This window comes from Haliaeetus leucocephalus, unplaced genomic scaffold, assembly GCF_000737465.1.
Source record: "Haliaeetus leucocephalus isolate CR32 unplaced genomic scaffold, Haliaeetus_leucocephalus-4.0 Scaffold417, whole genome shotgun sequence".
Lineage (NCBI taxonomy): Eukaryota > Metazoa > Chordata > Aves > Accipitriformes > Accipitridae > Haliaeetus > Haliaeetus leucocephalus.
The window spans coordinates 623,916-643,763 of NW_010972853.1; the positions used below are offsets into that span (position 1 = coordinate 623,916).

Genomic DNA, 19,848 nt, shown 5'->3' on the forward strand with positions numbered 1-19,848 from the left:
TGTTCGGATCTTGTGGCAGATGTGTAATGTAAAGGAGCTACCACTTTGGCAAGGCTGCTTTCCTGGCTCTGCCCACATTTTAAGTGTTCCCTGGTTATGATCTGTGATCGTGGCTCGTATTGATGTTTATCTGCCTTTTCAGAGTGAAAATAGCACCATTCTGTTTTCCTTTTTTTGTTCTTGTGATGTTGCAAATATAGTGCAGCATGGTACAAACACTGTGGAAACAGATCTTTATCATATACTTTTTTTCAATTGCCATGTTGCTTCTGAAAACAATTCGTAACCTGTCTCCATTTGGCAACTGAAAAGCAGGGGTTTGCAACCAAGGCTTTAGAACATGCAGATGACTCAATTTCTGTGTGGAGTCAAGTACATTTAAATTATTCTACGTGGGTAAGTATGTAGGGAACAAGAAAATGTAAAGATAAAAGGAAGTACATACTTGCTCCCTTCTTTTTTTTTTTGTGGAACTTGGAGCAAAATAACATGTTCTGCAGAGTGGACTTACGTCTTTCATGTGCCTGTATGTTAAATATTAAGAGCTTGCCAAGATGCGTGTACAGTTTGCCCTCAAAACAGGGTTTAACTAGTCTTTTTTGGTAAGTTAATTTGCTGAATAAAATTCCTGCTTCTTTAGAAGCAGGAGTTTCTCTTCATTTCTCATTTGCAGGATAACTTTTTTCTGAGAAATTTCAACTAGCCTCCTTCATTTCTGTGTTTTTGTCATTATTAGAGCTGCAGCTTCAAACAGTTAGGAGTATTGGGACGCTCTGTCTCAGTTTCAGCTAGTCTTCTCCCTTTGTGCAGGCAGAGGAGAATGAATACGCGAGGAAGTCTGAAGACAGAAGGGCCTGGAAGGGAGAAGAAGCAGCAGTAACTTCACCGCTTGTTTCCCTTTACCTTACATAAATGTGCCTATGCAGACACCACACATTTAAAAAAAAACACTAAAAATTGCTAAAATAAAACTTGATAATGGCGATATTGAGCTGTCTTTGTAAGTTAAATTCCGGCTGCGGTTAATTAAGTAAAAATGCTGCTCCAACCATGTTATCTTGGGTGCCTTATTATTAAATGAAGGGAAAACATAGGAGGAAATAAAACTCTCTTGCTTCTTTACTTGCTGGAGCATTTATTTCCCCTTGTCCATACGTGTATTGTGAGAACACCAAGCATAACAAATAGTGTTTGCATTTAGTTCTGAATACAGTGAGGTCCACGATCACTCTTATCTCTGTGAAGGCAAGCTCCAAAGCCTGTCTGGCTGCCCAAAGAGTTCCCATTTCTGCTTGTGTGATGGATGGGTTCATTGTTCTAATGAAGCATGGCTGTTGTTGGAGCTCATGGTCACAGGAAAGAGGCAATCCCTCTTTAATGAGGGGCAGTTCTATGGAGGCCTTGAATGCCAAAGCAGAGATGTAGCATTTCATTTTTTTATTTGATGAAGAGGGCCAGTGCAGAGACAGTGCCTTGTTTTACAAGGTTGGGTTTGTTTTTTTTTTAATTGCAAAGAAAGTGGGAGCTGTATCCTGTACAAACTTTAACCATTTTAGATATTTTGGCTTACTTCCCAAGTGTAATGAGTCTGGAGGTTGCAAATTCGTGTATTTCTATGGCCAGATCTCCGATCAGATAGGGAAATCAAACCTCTAGCCATGCACAGAAGGTGTTAGACTTTCCTGTCTTAGCATCCTTAGGAATTGAGGTCTCACAGGCTGCATACTAACTAGCAGGCAGTGTCTGTAATCAGGGGGAACATTATGGCCTAGGGAGATTATTCAGAGCGGTTCCCATCAATACAGATGGTAGGTGTGTATTTTAAGTACCTCTGAGGATCAGGAGCTTGTATTGGGGCAGAATGTGAAGGTGGATCTTGTCATCGACCGGGCAAATTCTATAACGTGTTCCCTCCTTTTTCTTTTCTAGACTGCTTATAGACATTTGAGGTTGGTTGTGACGAGGGTAAATGAGCCCTTTTCATTCAGATCAAGAAGCAGCAAATGAATAATAACAACTTTTCCTCACTGAACTAGTCATAGTTGGACTAGCGTACCATGGATGCTGAACTAAACACGTTACCAGTCTTCTTACATGTCTAGTTTGTTTAACACTGGTTGTATTTAAAGTCTAAAAATGAGAATGCTTTCTCATGGTAGATTTATTTGATATTTTGCTTGATTAGCCTAAAGACTGTGTCTGAATACTGCATATGTGATTGATGTCTGTTTGAGGAGAACATGTCTGGTTTTAGATTTGTTCTTTGAACAAACTTCTCTGAAAGGTGGCAGGAATCGCCAACATTGTTGGTAGAGAGTGAGCTGTATGTTCAGAAAATTGGAAGCTTGACTCATGCTTAGACTTTGAAAACCAGAATATGTTGTATACCTATTCACTGAATACAACATTCAGGAGTAAAATATGTAATGTGATCACAATTTTCTCTTTCTTGGTCTTTCTTGTTTCATTTGTTTAAGGCTTTGTTTAGCTTGACAGTTTCAAACTAAACTGTTACAGATATAAATATCTAAGGTAATGCAAGTGCAGGGCTCCTTACAAATTTACTTCTGTTTTGATTTGAAAAGTTTGGTTGTTGACCTGTCTATTTTCAGCCCAATGCTTGTACTGTGTTCATCATCCTGGTATCTCAACAAACTGCACATAAGCTCATTTAGAGGAGAGGAGGGGTTGCATGTACCAATATTTAGTTTATTTGAGGTTAAGATTTCTTTAAAAAACCAAAAAATTCTTAAAAGCAAACATATTTGCTGTATTTTTGTTTGTCTTGCAGGTTGATCCAGCTTTGAAAGAAAAATTAAAACAGAACACTGTGACACTGGAATCTGAATATGAGGTAAAATAAATTTGTTGCTTGGGGCTCATAACCTTGGCTACCCTTGATTACCCTGGCCACTGGTGGGTTGTATCTGTCCCTAACTAAAATTAGATCAGCCATCTGCCTTTGACTCACTGATGTCCAATAAAAACAAGGTTTTATGTAAAGAAAGGTTTTTAAACATGCAGTGCTTTTTTCTGAACACAGCTTTACTTTGATGTCCAGGTGCCAAGTACAGTGGTACAAATAAATTCCATGATTTCTGTGGTTAACCTAGCCTATAAATGTAAGGCTGATGTTGGCCTTAGATGGAATGTGTGTATGTGTATGTCAGCACTTCTGTTGCATGAGTTTTGATGATCTTTAGACCAAATTACAGAACAATGTGCTTGACGTGCTTTCTGTTATTTCTTGCTTCTGAAACTTACGTGCATCTTTCAAACAACTGCTGTTCCTTTTTCACTATTTCAGAAAATTTTATAGAGAAATATTTCACTCTTTCCTCAACAATGCGTTTTCTTCAAACATTACTGAGCTCCAAAATGGCTATTTTGGCCAGTTTAATATCCAGAGTTTCATAAATCTTCAGGCCTACTAAAAGCCATGTTAGGAAAAGTGGAAAGAGCCTCCCTGTATCCGGAAACAAAGGATAAAGCTACTTAAGATAATTTTTATGTTTTAAAATTACTTGTATCACATGTCCAGCTAACACTTTATCTATCTCTGTGGTCTTTATGCTGAACACAGGTTTTCTTTTTCATCCCGTAGCACATTCCTGTCACAAGCCTTTCAAGAGCTTGATTGCACCCATAGCTCTCATACTTAGGTGTCCAAATGGCAGTACGTGATCTTGCTAATAAAACCTTATATTACTCTTTTGTGATTTGTCTGAAATAAAAATAAAACTTACCTTTTGTATTTTCACATGCCTAATTTCACAGAACATCTACTTACCTGCTAGGTTTGTGATAGTGTTTTACCATTATTGCAAACAGTTTGGGCTGTCTCTCTTCTACAAAGAACTGTGTTTTATGGTGTAGGGAACAAAAAGATTTGATCCATGAGTACATATGGAAAGCTCCAATGGAAACTCAAAACATACAAATCCATTAAGTTCTGATTGCCTCTGGGGTTATTGTACCTCTCGCTTTCCATAGAATATACTATAAGGCTGCTCTGATTCATTTATGTGGAAGAACCACAAGTAGGAAAAAGAACCACATCTCTCTGTTTAACTCACTACCTAACCTCAAAATCAACTGATCTGTATTCAGATATGCCTTGCTTTTTCTCCAGAAGATAAGTAAATAGTTGAAGGATAATATTTAAATGGCCACAATTGCATTATCTTTATGGATAAATCAATGGTAATAAAATACAACTGGCATAACTACATATTACAAGCCTACTTGGGTAATGAGGCTCCTTCCTGATGGACAGAAATGACAGAAGCAATCTTATTTTTTTCTTCATGTAAACTGCAGAGAGTTCCCAGGCTGAAATTCTTCCAAAGTAGCATTTGGGTGTTATAGGGAGCAGACTAGTTCAACAAAACAAATGGATTTGCATTTCCACCTAATGAAAATAGATTCAGATTATTGTTTTGAACTCTATTCTCAATATAGACTTTACTGTGGGCACCAACTTGCAAGCACTAGGCATATTGATTTCTTACTTCAGTGAAACTTGTGGAACTACCAGCAGTCATGCACATGGTTCACAGGCTCCACATTGACTGTGTGACAATTTTATTCAATGTTACCTCTGTATTCTGGTGGACAAAATCTAACCAGTCACTGAGTTACAACTGACATTTAGGAGCATAGCTGTGTGTTCCAGGCTAGGGGGTCTTGGGTAGGTTTTTTTTCTCCTTTTTTAATGTTTTTTACTTGTCCAAAAAACAGCTCTTAAGAGCATCTTCTAATTCTATATATAGGTCACATCGGAGGATTACACTGGTGGCTGTTACTAAATATGGTATGATAAGAGATCAAGGGCTGTTAAAAAAAAAGTTGCTGTTCTGATATGTAAAGCCTTATTTTACAATATTATTAGCATTATATCTGCAGCTGTTACTGAGGATACCAAGCCAGCTCTTTTGAAGCATGATTGCCTGATGCATGCAAATGTCCATGGGCCCTCTCTAAGACTTTTAAAAATATCTTATTGTTCTTACAGATATGTGCATATTGAACACATACTGAATTCTTCTAGAATGTCATCATTTCTGCTATAAGCATACACCTTTATGGGCATATTGTAAAAGATAAAGACATTTCCAATATTTCAAACATGTTGAAGTCTGTCTCCATTGTGGTGGTGGTGATGATGAAAAAAGTTGTAATCGCAGGTTTAATCAATTTACTGTGAGGAACTTAACATAAAGACATTTTCTCACCTTCTAATTTCCTAAATTATATCTTCTCAAACTGTACAAAATTTACTTTATTTCATATAAGAGTATTTCTGACCAAGATGGTCTTTTGAGGAAGAAAGAATTTGCATGTGTAATTCGCACTGCATTTCTTACATCTCAGATTTGTTAATAATGCTGTTTATTTGTGCCTTGGGGCATGCCAGAGGAGCAAGCTACCTTTGCATGTGTTCTCCATTGTTTATGCATTCCTCTCACTCACTTATGTGTCCTCATATGGCCAATTAGCCCTTGCTGCTCCCCTTTGCCTAATAAATCATGGCTTTGTCCACTAGTGACACTGGTAGTAATGTGAATGTAGTTCTGCTGCTGAGCTGGGCCTTGTAGAACACACTGTAAAAAATGTCAAGTGTTTGACCTGTGACAAAAGCCTAGAGTATTTTATTTCTAAGGACAAAAATATTATTTGAACGAGGGGGGATAAAAGAACTGATTAATGTGATGAGTGAAAAACATTCTCGTGGATGTTTAACAATCACAGTACATTCCTTTTCATTGGTTTAAATGCAATCTCAAAATAACATTCCTTATTCTAGCACTTGGTTTCTGTACTTCTGTGAAATTAATGGTCTAGTACACGCTAAAATATCTGGCCTCAGTCAGTTTTATCAGACCCCAAAATAAAGAATTGTTGTTTAGGGTTTTTCAAGCAAGTAAAAACATCTTTAAGAAGAATTTATTAACATTTTACAATGGAAAAATCAGTTAAGTTTGAATCAAATATGTGATATCCAATGGGAACCAGTGGCAATTGAAGGCAGAGGAAAAAAAAACCACAATAAATAATAAATGTGAAGGATTGCTATGGAAACAGTAAATGAGAAGTATAAAGCAAAGAAGACTGATAAAAGATACTAAGGACAACAGAGAGTTGTCTGATAAGTGAGCTGACAAGGATGTGGGTAAGAGGATAGTGTTGCAGCAAACTAAGAATAAAATAATGAGGATGTAAAATCATGAGTAACCATGTTGGCAAAGTTGCAGCATTCAAAAAATATATTTGTATTTCTTTTAGAGAAAAAAGTCCTTTGTATTCAAATCAGAAGAGACAAGGGATGTACGTCCAAACCTCTTAATAACCAAACAAGAAGTTATTTAATATCTATTAGGCTCTGATGGTTTATAGCCGCGTTCCAAGAAAATGCTTGGAAGACTTCAATGGCTGCTGAAAATCTCAATCTGGGAATGATGGTTCTCTGGGAATCATCACTAGGCAGGAGAGTGATCATTTTAAGTGTTCTATGAGATTTGGGACATATCTGGGCAATACTGAGTACTTTTTTCAGTGATACGGAAGAAACTGTAAAATCATCACTGATGTGCAAGTGATGCACAAGTGACGAAAGTATCGAAGCAGTAAAAGTATGGCAAGGCAGGGACAGAGAGCTGTTCGTATTACTTGGTAAGCTGGGCCCATTAAGTGAGCAAAGTACCTTTTAAAGTAGCCAAAGTTATTTGTTTAAAAAACTGGAAATGCAGGCCAGAGTGGACTGCATTATGGAAAGTAGCAACTCTGGAAAAAATTTAGGAGTTGGTGAACAAATAATTCAGATTGATCTTCTACTGTGATGCTGTGGCACAAAGAACTAATTCAGTCTTCATGTGTATAAACAGGAATGGTAGATGGTAGGAACCGGTGATTTTACTTCTGAGTGTGGCGCTAGTACTGAAATACTGGATCTACTTCTGGTATCCACATTTTGAACAGGGCTTTAAAAATGGTATAGGTTGCAGAACAGGCTGAATATATTTACTTAGGGCTTGAGAAAATGCCTTAAAAGAAACTTAAAGATGTAAATCTTTTTAAAGGTACCAAAAAGAATGTTAGTTATATACAAATACCTTAATAAGAAGAAAGTTCTAGCTATTGAAGATTTTTTTTTTACTGCAGCAAAGATACTAAAATGAGAAGTAAGGCCTGTTATTAATAGAGGGGAACATAATTTGAACACAACAGCAAGAAAAATGCGTTCTCTGTCTTTCAGAATATCAAAACTGTAAAACTTCTTAAAGTTTTCCTTTAACTGGTTGCAAGCTATTGGACTCAGCATGGCATAAGTGAGGGAAAATGCTGGTCTGCGAATAGTCAGTCTAGAGAATGCTGCTTTCTTGACTTAAAGTATATGAATATTGAGCAGTTTTTGTTCCTCAAAATTTGATAAATCACCAAAGGTCAACGTTAGCTCTGGACAAAAGTTGTGTAACTGTCCTGAGAATTACAGCAAAAGCATTTTAATTGCAGTGTCCTGCTCAGGATAGTTCAAGAAGTAAAAGCAGGTATGTGGTGAGGTGGTTTGGGAATATAATCTGTATACTTACTGTCTTAAGAGTAAAAGAAGAATTTGAATAAGCTCTTCTAAAAAAGATTCAAGCCACTTAATGCTCATTTGACTTAACTTTGGGGATTGTAGTGCCAGCAGAATGGATGAAACATTTTTTTCAAGAAGGGATGGTGTAGTAACATAGTAATTTATAGTATTAAATAGATGCATCAAAATGTGTGGACAATGGGGACTACTCAAGAAGGAAGGTAATTCCTGAATGCCAGTAGTTGAAATCTGCAAGTATCTTGTTGCTGCCATTATCAGTACCAGAGGATTACCAGTTTTGTTGCTGTTTAAGAATTAACAGATTAATGTATTGAATTGATTTACTTCAGTGTCTGTGAAGATACTAGTGGCTAAATACCTTGAGCTGTTTGAGAGATGACAAAGATGTTGGGAAAAAAATCCCTCCTTAGTGACTGTTGTGACACTAAATGAGATTGAGATATTGTTCTTTCACTCTTTAATCACTCTGTCCTTTCCACGCTCTCTTCTTTGTTGGTGCGTTGTCCAGCCTAGCCGTTAGATTCTGACTGTCCTCCAGGTTGTGTTTGGGATGAGTGGACTTTCTTGCATTTTTGTCTATTCACATGTAAAATGGTCTTGAGAGTTTTTATTTCACTGTGAGTCTTTTTCACTTAATGTTTTGTAGAGAAGGACAAAGTGGTGTTAGTTTATCATTAATGGAGACTTCTGTGGGAAAGGATTTTAGTTAAAATAGTTTGGGCTAGGCATTTTATTCTGAGTGGATGTACAACCCATAGCCAAGCTACAGTTTGCTCCTTTTCTTCTTGACATCTCAAAAGTCTTGTGTGCCAGAGGTCAAAATGTGATCAGAGAAACACAAGAAGGTGGGATTTGGTGATGGGTATGGTGTAGGAAGAGTTCTGGTGGAAAAGCATTCTTGCAGGAAGAGAGACACTCAGCCTCCAGAGGAAAGTTCACAGGGTATTGCCTTTTACTGGTCTTATTTCTGGAATTCATGTCTATTAAATAGTCCTGTAAATTCTTTCCTGGTCATGTTTATAACATACCTCTTTGCACAGGATTTTTCTTAGTTGTGAGCTGTTTCTTTCGTGTGTGTTGCATTTGCACTTTTCTTACCCCATAAGAAGACACAGATTTCTCATAGATGGTAAACAAAGTAAGGCACTTAACAGTGCAATCAGACAGCAAACATGGTCAGGGCATACAAATGCCGGTTATAAATAATCTCTTCTCCTCACGCTTTCTCCTCTCCAAAATAGAAACCTTTGTACCTGCTTGTGCTCCCTGTATGCTTTTTTTTAATCCCAGAGGAACCAACCAACACTTAACCATGTTAGGGCCAACACTGTGTTGTCTCGGTCACAAAAAAAAAAAGTTTGAGTAGGGAAAGTGGCATCCACACAGCATGGCTGAATTCTTTCATTTATTGTCCTAAGGGATGCTGGTAGTTTCTACCAGGCAGTATTGGGAACATTTTCTTATGCAGCTGACTAGGTGGAAACGTTAAGCACTTCTGTCATACTAATAGGCCCCCAGTGGGGAATTGCTAGATCTTTGGTATGAAATACCTCTGAAGTAACTTTAGTATGGGAATTTAACTACACAGCTGAGGCTGTATACATTCCTCTCATCGACTGCCTCTGAAGAGGATACAGCAAAACAGGTAGCTCTTGTCTCAGCAACCAGGCAAAGTGGCTTTTTGCAAGAATATCCTCCTGTTTGTTTTGCTTAGCTTTTTTTCTTTTTTTTGACCAATTTCATGAACAGTACCTGGAATATTCTGTGACTGCCAGCCTAATTCCAGATGATGCCCACATGGACATCATCAGGCTAAATTTGAAATACTTTAAAAGATTGTTATACAATTCTTGCATGTTCTTTGCTTCTCAAATTATTGTTAACCATCTTATTTAATGCTCAAACTGTACTGAACAAATGTACTCTGCAGTAGCAAGTTACTGTCAGAGAGTGGGTCACTGTCTGTCCTAAGAGGCTTACTGATCCAATGGAAAAATGAGACGTGAGATGACGGTGGAGACTGACCATGGAGTTTGCACACTTTTTAACTAAATAATCAAACTTCGAAAAATTGAGTGGAAAAGTTCCCTATTTCAACCCCTGACTTCATTGTACATGTGGTAAGACTTGAGTTTTGCCCAACTATAGCTTGGAGACGTCACTGAGAAGTTCAGAGGCTGGGGGAAATGCTATTGGCAATTCAATATATAGTACTCCATCTTGTTCGTGGTATCTTCCCAGCAAGTCATTGGAGAGCCAGTGTCCTACTGTGCCATCTTACAGCTCTAACATGAAAATAAAGACAGAGTCTTTAAGCACGATGCAGTTCAAAACCAAAATACCCTCCAACCATAGAAAGACGCCAGACCTTACCTTCTAAAACTTCCTCTTCATTCTTGTAAAAATTTAGATATATGCCTTGATCCTTCTCAGATAGAAGTCTTTCTGATTTGAAGACCTGTTGGTTCTGATAGAATGAAAGCTGGATTTATTCACAAGTTGAGTACTGTACATGCAGCAGTATTGCTGAGAAGTAGCTTTAGTGTCACTTGCGATATAGCAGGGGACTAACACTCATATTACTACCCTCATCAAATAGACAGGGGATGTTAGCCACAGAGAAGAAACAGGAGGGGTTTTTTTCTTATGAGAAATTTGCCCAACAGCGTACATCAAACAGTAGCCATTAATGTCACTGAAAAACTAGTTATGGCTGAAAGGATTGAAGTTGCTCTGTTAACATTTAGCCAAAACCATAGTTTCTACACAGAGAAAAGCATTCTGTTTCAGCATATAAGTTGACAAGGAAGTTCTGGAAGAAGGATGAGTGGAAAATCAGCAGGAAAGTATAGATAAGAAGCAAAAGTCCTAAACTACACTAACTCTGTGTGAATGTTACCTGAACTAACTGAGGTGAGGATAGAGGAGCAGTATGTGAAAGGCAGAAGATTTAACTCACCAATTCAGAAGGGTCAACTACTTAATAAGGTTGACTGCTGATTTGAAGGACCATGGTTACTTTAAGGCAGTTATTTAATGTCCTGGATTTAAGTTTAACTTGACATTGTTGTAAACCTTCTCTAGCTGTTTATTTTCTTAGGCCCACACACTTCTGTTAGTAGTTTCATAGTGGTAACTGATCATTTCTTCTGTGGTAATCTCCTAGCCCTTCGCTGTGATATTCATCACAGCTTTTTCCTCTGACATAAGAAACCTGTAAAAGCTTATTTTTCAGATCTCTTCAGAAGGAAAAACACCATGTGTGACTCATGGATCTAGTATTTTTTGATCCTTGTACACCTCTTTCTTTTTTGATTAGAGTATCTTTTTATCATTATTAGAAGGACATAGTGTGCCAAATTTTATATACACAAAGTAAAAAAATTTTCCACGCTTCCAAGTATTCATAGTCCTAGCAAGATGTTTGAAATAAATCTTCTCTGTGGTGTCAGGAGGCTTTTGTGGGCTCCAGACAGGGACATGCTGTGGAAATCCATATGCTTTTCCTACCAGCCACAGAACTGTCATTTTTTGCTTTTACTGCACTCCTGCACTGTAGAAGATCACATACCCCTTCAGCCAAGCTCAGCTTCATATAGCTGAAAAAGATCCTTCAGACATCCCAAAAGGCTGTCCCTGTCTGCTCCTCTTTTAGAGGGTTGTGCTGCAGTAACTAGGACATACCTTTATGAAGTTTAATACGATACAAAGTTGGCAAGATCAAGCACTCAAAGTTGGGAAATTCCTTGGTCCTATTAACTTGGCTAGGTCTCCCAAGCTGTAAATTCAGAGATAAACCTTAATAAGCAGCACTTCTCTTTCTGGGGCACATTAACCATAGCTTGATAAAACTTCCATATACAAGGGAAATTAAAATGGTCCTAAATGTACTTCACTGCTTAATTAAAAGTGGAATTTGCTGAATTTTGGATGTTTGATCTTGAAGGTATACTATTGCACTCATGCTATTCTTTATGTTGGATGGTTCAGAGTTTCATTTTTGCGCCAGAAAAGAAGATAAGCCGAAAGTAAATGACCCATGCATGAGTTCTCTTGACTTTACCCATAGAGCTTGTGAATCCTTTAGACCGAGAAGTCCATCTTGGGTGATCTGCAGGTGTAATGCATAAATGGCACTGGGTTATCCTCTGAGATTTAATGTGGTTTTTAAGACATTCTTCATTTTAAGAAGGGATTGTCAGTTAGGAGGTTGTCAGTTAGAAGGAAATCATGGCAAACCCTAATTCCTAGATGGAAGTCTATCTGCCTAATGTTATTTTCTGTTATTTTAAAAATTCAAGGCTGCATAATCATGTCATTTTAACTGAGTGCTGTAATTGTTTTGTTTACTGAGTAGTTTGTATCACTATAGCATCTTCACACAAAACTATGAGAGCACTCTGTGAACATTAATTAAACTCTGTGACACCTCTGAGATGGAGGCAAGTCCTGTTCTCATTCTTCAAATTGGGAAGATGATGCAGAGACAAATTGGTGGTGCAGTTCCTTGATACACATCTTTTACAACATAGCCGCTAAAAGATGTTTCTGTTCTCCCTTCACCCAGTGATTCCTTCAGCTGTGCCAGTTCAAGTGTTTGCATAGTCTTATGCTTAAATAGGATTCATTCATAACCAGTATGTATTTGTTTTCCTAATCTATTTCATTTTTCTGACTGGGACATGTGGTGGGTTGTCCATCAGGCAGAGGGGAAGCTTCCAGCAGCTTCTCACAGAAGCCACCCCTGTAGCCCCATCACTACCAAAACCTTGCCACACAAACCCAATACAATGGGTTTGCTTACTATAAGGATGGGAAATGATTGTCTCTCTGAATTAGAGCAGTTTCTTTCTGTGGTGCTCATCACAGAATTTTTTGCATCAAGCTGTAAAGTAAACAGGATTTTCTTATCCCTCCTTTCACGTGTGGGAAACAGAGACTAAAGCCAAACATTTTTAGCAAGTGACCACATTGAATTAACTCAGCCAGAGCACCAATAGCTCTAAATGAATTTCTGCAGATTTCAGTGTTTATTGTGGCATGAAGACTATACTGCAAGAGTAGAATTCAAACTCTTTTTAAAATTTATTGTATTTTAAAGCTGATAGAGGATTATGGCTTTTACATAATATCAAGTCAGGCATAACCAGCAATTAAGAATTGAAGGTCTCTTTACATCCTTATTGGTACCTTTGCACCAGGCAAGCTGTTTAACAAATTCCTAAAAGTCAAGTGTGTGGCAAACAGTTGAACTTTTTTTTTTTTTTTTGTTCGCTGTGCCTGTCTGCATAGCTGCATTTTTTTTCTTGAATTTACAGCTTCTGTCAGTCCTGTACTTTTAAGAGGCAGTTTAGCTGATTTAGGAAGTGAATCAGTAGATTTAATGGACTACACTGATCTTACTTTAAACAGCTAATTTTCAATATCCTTTGGGCTATTTGAGACAAGCAGGAAAAGTGGTGCTGGTCTGATCCGATTACATTTCATTGTAGTCTCCAATGACATACTATTTAGTACATTTGAATTGGGAGAAAAAGCTTTTTGGTTTTTAGACTGCCAGTTCATATGGATTTCAATTTAGTAAAAGCTGGAAGTAGTTTACCATCTTTATGTGATGTCTCCATGAAGTTAGGTGGGCAGAGTCCAGGTGGCTAAAAAGAAAAAAAGAAATAAAGTAAGAAATTAAAAGAACCAGCCAGTTAGAATGAAAGAGGTTGAGCTCATCTGAGAGGAGAACTGGCTGCTTGCCTGAATTCTCACTGTACAGCTCAGGCAATCTGAAGGAGCCGTGTAACTTTGCAGCTTGTGCTGCACCTAATCGATAGAAGGACTGTCAGTTTGGTCTTATTCTCAGCACTAAGTTAATTTTAAAAGTAGCTGCATACATGTCTTTGGCCTACATCTAATGTAGCCATTTATTCTGAGGTTATACCGTTGTAAGAATTTTCATGTAAGTGACCAAGCAAAAAGGTTAGGTTTTGTTTAGTTGTATGTGTTGTAGTGTCGTGTTTTAATCCTGGCCAGCAACTAAGCACCACACAGCTGCTCGCTCACTCCCCGGCTCCGGTGGGATGGGAGAGAGAATCAGAAGGGTAAAAGTGAGAAAACTGGTGGGTTGGGATAAAGACAGTTTAACAGGTAAAGCAAAAGCCATGCACACAAGCAAAACAAAACAAGGAATTCCTTCACCACTTCCCATCGGCAGGCAGGTGTTCAGCCATCCCCAGGAAAGCAGGGCTCCATCACATAGCGTTTCCTTGGGAACCATTCCTTGGGAGCTGTAACTCTGAACATCCCCCACTTCCTCCTTCTCCCAGCTTTATATGCTGAGCATGACCTCATATGGTCTGGAATATGCCTTTGGTCAGCTGTGTCACCTCCCAATTTCTTGTGCACCCCCAGCCCACTCACTGGTGGGGTGAGCTGAGAAGCAGAAGAGGCCTTGCCTCTGTGTAAGCACTGCTCAGCAATAATGAAAACATCCCTGTGTTAGAAACACTGTTTTCAGCACAAATCCAAAACATAGCTCCGTACTAGCTACTATGAATAAAATCAACTCTATCCCAGTCAAAAACAGCAGAGGCAGATACGTGTGAAAATAGCTATAGAGTAGGAAAGCACTGCAGAACAGATTTTCGGGTTTGCTTTTACCTGTGATACTCTTATGCTTATCCACATGCAACAGGAGTCCTCTATTCTTTCAAAACTTGATAGCATCAGTTTAGAAAATTGGGTTGTCTAATCATGCTGCCTTCTAATGGCTGAACAGACATTTGTCCTGTAAACGACTAATTTTTGCAGACACTGTCGTGTGCCAGTAAGGAACGTGCTTTCTTCTTGAATTGCAGCAAGGTATCAAACACAGTCTTTAGACATGACACAAAATGTTAATGATCTCTATAAATATAATGAGAATAGAAAATTTTTAAAAAGTGTCTCTATGTATTCATTAGAATCTTTAATTCTTTATATTTTAATTGACAAAAACTAACTCTGTCAATAGATCTCATCTGTAGTTTGAAGCAATGCCATTCACTGTACATAACTCTTGGTTGTTTTATTCTATCAGTATATCACAGTGTGTTTTCCAGGTACCTTTATGCTTTCCGTTGGAAACTGCCAAAATACTTTCTTGTACGGGTTTGTTTAGATTGTATAGTTTTGAAATATTTCCTGTTTTGGACAAACCTCCTCTCTGGAAAGCCTTTGAAGTTTCAGGGGCAGATTAATATGAACTTGGTATGCATGTCTGTCTTGATAGACTTCTTTCTGTAGCCTATCTTTAGATACTACAAGTTTTGTTGTATATATTTTAAATGTTGATTCTTGTTCAGACTTTGGGGGCTGAGTACCTTTGGGAATAATTTAGATCCTCACAGCTGTGTGGTACCTTTGTGTTTAATAAAATCAGCATGCTTCCCTTCTGTTAAAGCACAAGGTTATTTTCAGTGTAGTTTCCTTGAAGCTTCCATTAGAATTAGATGTTAAATTCTGAATTTGCAGTCAGAGTGGATAGTCGCTGCTGCGTGGGATGATGGGTACCTTCCCTCCTTCTCCCTCCTTCCATGTCAGCTTGGATCCCTTCTGGTTGAAGTGAAGTACCAGCTAATCATAAGATGTATAAAGTAGTAAAGAGAATTCTTCAGAAAGACCTATGCCAACTCCAGTGTATAAAAAATTTAGTTGCTCCTACCTTGTGAAAGTCTGCTGTGTTTGTGCGTGCATTCTCATATATCTTCTGTTCAATGTTGCCTAATTTCTTTTGATATCTGACTAACCTCATTGCAATTTCCTCAATTGTAGAAATGGCAGAAAACTTTTACATAACATGAACTAATAGCAGCCGGTCTGTTCTGTTCTAGCTGTTAAATTATTCTGCGACTATTATTCAAGTCCCTCAGTATTTGCCATTTATTTGGATGATGGAAGGCAGGGAAATTAGACCACAGGCTCAAGGCAGGGTTAAGTATTTTCTGGTGTATTTTTACAGCATTTGCTGAGATGAGACCCTGATCACAAATCAGAGGTTTAAATCCCACTGCAGTACGTATCATTAATGGTATACAGTATTGCCCTTTTCAGTAGCGTGTAGAATAGCCCTGTTTCTGGCAGTGGTGCAGACCCCCTCCTCAGTCTCCTGTTGGCAGAGCCCCGTCATGTCTGATGTACCGTTCCAGACTGCAGGCCGGTATATGAGACTTGACGTCTGTGGCTGCTGGGAAGGGACTTCTGTGTCTGCCTGTAGGACTGTGAAGGTGCAGTATATGTTTGTCATCTTCAACTGCAGCACTTGGTAGGTGACATCAGGAGGGCACCTGTTCTTCATTTTTGTGCGCCTCTAAGGCTAGATAAATACTGCAGTCATTGGTACTTCTGAGTGGGCATGATAGGAATAGACAAGGAGGTAATTAGATAGTTTTTAAGTATCTCACAGTTCGGCCAGTTAGCGTATCTCATGTATGACTTAGTGAGAGACCAATCTGTGATGGTTGGCTGCCATGAGAAACTAGGCAGCAGAAAGCATTGCATACCTCTCTCAAGTTAAAACCACATCATGGATTGAAGGGGATTGCACTGTTACTGTCTCTCTTTGTGCTAGATAATATATCTTTTCTGGTATGCTTTATATCTGTGCTGACAGGATACTTCAGGTCACTAATTACTAATCTTCTGTTTGAGCTATACCAATGCTTATCACTCCTAGTACGTCAGTACTTGGCAGACTTGCAGCTGGAGAACAGATCTGGAAAACTAGGTGAGAGAAGAAAGAAAAAGTGAATACAAGATATCTTCAGTTGTGTTCAGATGCTATAGTGCTTCCTGTCCTACATGCTATTTATCTGTTGATAAGTAATGCCCACCCTAGTCATTTATGTAGCTATATGGATAACTCCCACATTTTTTTTCCTTGTTGTTGAACTTCTCTTGCAGGGTAGATGAAAGTTCATCAACCCAATAGTGATACTGAGTTTCTTGTGCAAAAAGAAAACAATTTAGAATAATACCTACTTAAATCATGGGGCTGTCAAGGTGACACTGTTATTTTTGCTGTTTATCTGCAGAAGCTGGAAAAGTCTGACCTGGATAACTGGGAGAACATCAGAGGACCCCGTCTGTGGGAAGATTCTAGGACTGTTCAGAAGCAACGGCGGGAGGCTGTCCGTCTCAAGACAGAGTGACTGAGCAAGCCTACTTTGGTGCCTCTGCAAAAAAAAAAAAGTCTCAGTCTGAACTGTCGTATTTTTTAATCCAGTATCAGGAACAGACACGGGAGGGGGGGATTGCACTGAACAATTCATGCTGGTGTATATATAAGTAACTGTGAGATCAGTCCAAAAGGCACTGTATTATATGAAACTCTTTGTTTGCATCCATTTGCACAGAGTTCTATAGGCTGCATATATCAATTCTCAATTAAAAAAATAGCTGATTATTCTACTGAGAATATCCTATTGTTTTTCAATCCCTATCATTCAAAACTGAGATGCTTCAGCAAGGAATAACATTGCAGGAGTCACTTGTCAGTACTAGAAGTTGTCATCCTAATGAGAACAACAGTGCTGTCATCTAGATGTGCGTGACCAGATAAATGCTGCTTCAGGGAGCCCCTGCATGACTTCAGGCTCTTAAGCTTGGAAGGGACTCCACAGGCATATGAACTGTTCGGAACAGTGAGTCCATTTTTGGCTAAATAATATTCTTGTGTTTCATTTCCAGGAAGTTGGCTGTCCAGAGGCGTATACAGAGCGTCAGCTGGTAATTGGTCAAATAACATTTGTTTAGCTGTGGTTAGATTTTTGTTTATTGATACCTTCATGCAGGCAGGACCTTTGCACTGGAACTTCTCTGTTTAAGTTGGAAGAATTCTTCCTCACTAAAAGCTGTGCTGGTTCTCTGTGAACAAGTATTGTAACAGAATCTTGAACCACTATATAATGGCAAAGCTCATCTTACATATATTATTACCTGTATATTTGTGCACGTGCACAGATTTTTTTTTTATCTTTTGATGAATTCTTCTGAAATGCTTGTCTTTTTATAGTTGTCTTTGCTGAATGTTTGCTGTTAGAGGAAACCACGCTAACGTTCACGACACTTCTGCTGAGACAGTTCAATGAAGAAGCATCTAGTCAATTTTTCAAATGAAATGAAGCTTTTGATAAAGTGTAACAACAGACTTGTAAAACTCCTCTTCAGAGGAATGGAGTGGTAGAGCACAGATTAACAGTAGATTCTAGTTTCAAAGCATTCAGTGACACCTATATGTAAATCCTTTTGGAACTGGCTTTGGAAGAGGTGTGGTCTCCTTCTTCTCTGCAAGATGTGTCAAATGCAATCTAACACTTTATTTAGGGTAGCCTCCTTGTCCTCATGTAAATCTTCCCTCAGCACTTAATTTTCTTCAGCCTTTCTGTGATGAGGTCCAGTCTTTCTCTCAGGAAGAAGAATCAACACTGATTTTTAGAGAGTTGTAAATCAATTCATAAAGCATTACATGAAGTATCTTAGCCATGTTTTGTGTGTGTTTTCTTCTGATAGAGTTGTGAAGACCATCAGAAACTGTTGCAGGTTATCTGGAACAAAGTTGGAGCCATGTGTTTGTGTATTTCCCTGTTCAATATCATATATATCTTTGGTTCTAAATAAATATACTAACAAATTAAACCAACCAGGAGAGGAATAAGAGGAGCAATAAGAGAGTGAGGTAATCATAAATGCTATAGGGAAACAACTGAAAAAATAGAATATGGAGGCATTAAGCTGTGCTAGACCTAGACAAGAAGGAAACTGGTTTAATTGTTTTGTCATTAGTTTTACCTAAGACATAAAACAATATTCTTAGGTAAGTAAGATATAAAATAGGACAGATAAGGAGTAATTAAAACTGCATACCTTGCTAAGCATTTTTTCAACTTTTAAAATCAAATTCTGGTTCGGTTCCACTGACAGCAGCAAGATTGCTTGCTCAAAGGACATCAATGCATTGACTACACTGACAGAGTATTCTCTGAGTTAAGGCTCCTGCAGCATCATTGCTACTGTTAGGGTACTAGCTGGACTACTGGAAATGTTTCTTTACGTTCTGTGGGATAGATGCATCTTCTATGGGCACTGCAAGTTCACTATGTCCTTCCCAGAGGACACATATCTTCCTTTGCTGAGCCTTGATTGAAGGAGAGGGGAAGTTGCCATTGCTTTGCATATGGAGAAGCATGATCAGCTCCCAGTCTTGCAACATTGGCTCACACCATGGACCAAAACTACCCCTGAAATAAACACATGGCCTTCTAGGAACATGTGTAGGAAAAGCTACCCCTTCCCCCAGGGGAAGAAGCAAAGATATTTCTCTTTCATGAAGGCCTTAGGCTTATCAGGTTTCTTGATGAACAAAACACTCACTGAAATATCCTGTGTATGTTTAGTAATTTGATATCCCACAAAACTATTTTGGAACGGTCATCTTATTTCAGCAGGTCTGGAATGTGGTTGTAAATAATTACTTCTATGGAGAACACTTTTTATGTCATAACTTAGGACCCAGTTTTAGGTGGTTGCTTGCTGGTTGTGGGGTCCTCCCACTGCTCCCTTTTTTTATAGGCGCTAAATTTCCTGTAGTTTCTGAGGGCATATTTGTAACTGCCTTTGAAGTGGCATCTCTGGAAAGTGAAGGATTTATCTTGGCATCTCTGAGAAACACTGACATGCAGTTGGAAAACTTTCCAACTTGCCCTTCTCTTCAACTTCCCTTTTAAGAGACAGCCCATATCTATTGACAATCCACTAAAAAAACCACCCACCTCTTGTTTTTTAATGCTGTTCACTCATCCATGAATTAAAAAAAAAAAAAGAAAAGAAAAAAAAAAAGAAAAACTTTTGGCAGGTACAGAAACTGTACTTTTCATAAAACGGGGAGAGCTATTTCAGCAGTTTCTCTTTATTGCCATGCACTTGGACAATTGCTTCATGTTTTATGCTGTGCTTTTCTTGGCCATTGAAATGGAAATAATATTTATGAAAGGTGTGTTGAGAGTCAATTAAAGTCTCTTAAGTTGTCATGCATCCTAAAGCAGAAGGCACTCCAGAAATGTGGAGAATTATAGTTCACAACACTAGCAAGAGAGGCAAACTTCAATTGCTTCAGGACTCGTGCTTAGTTTGGCTGCTTATTTGACCTATCCTTTTGAAAGCCATGTTACAGCACTTCTGGTTATCTCTAAGGCACCTGGGAACAACCTTGTTGAATTCCT

At 38.4% G+C, this 19,848-nt stretch overlaps 1 protein-coding gene across 1 annotated transcript in view; it reads left to right on the top strand.

The window, feature by feature from the left end:
* The window catches only part of LOC104835905 (cytochrome c oxidase assembly protein COX16 homolog, mitochondrial), a 50,498-nt gene extending 32,634 nt beyond the window's left edge, over positions 1-17,864 (top strand). The window contains exons 3-4 of the mRNA XM_010574144.1: positions 2,792-2,854; positions 16,663-17,864. Coding sequence (XP_010572446.1) covers positions 2,792-2,854; positions 16,663-16,779 — 180 coding nt within the window. The 3' untranslated portion in view covers positions 16,780-17,864. The remainder of the gene's footprint in view (positions 1-2,791; positions 2,855-16,662) is intronic.
* Positions 17,865-19,848: the final 1,984 nt, after the last annotated feature.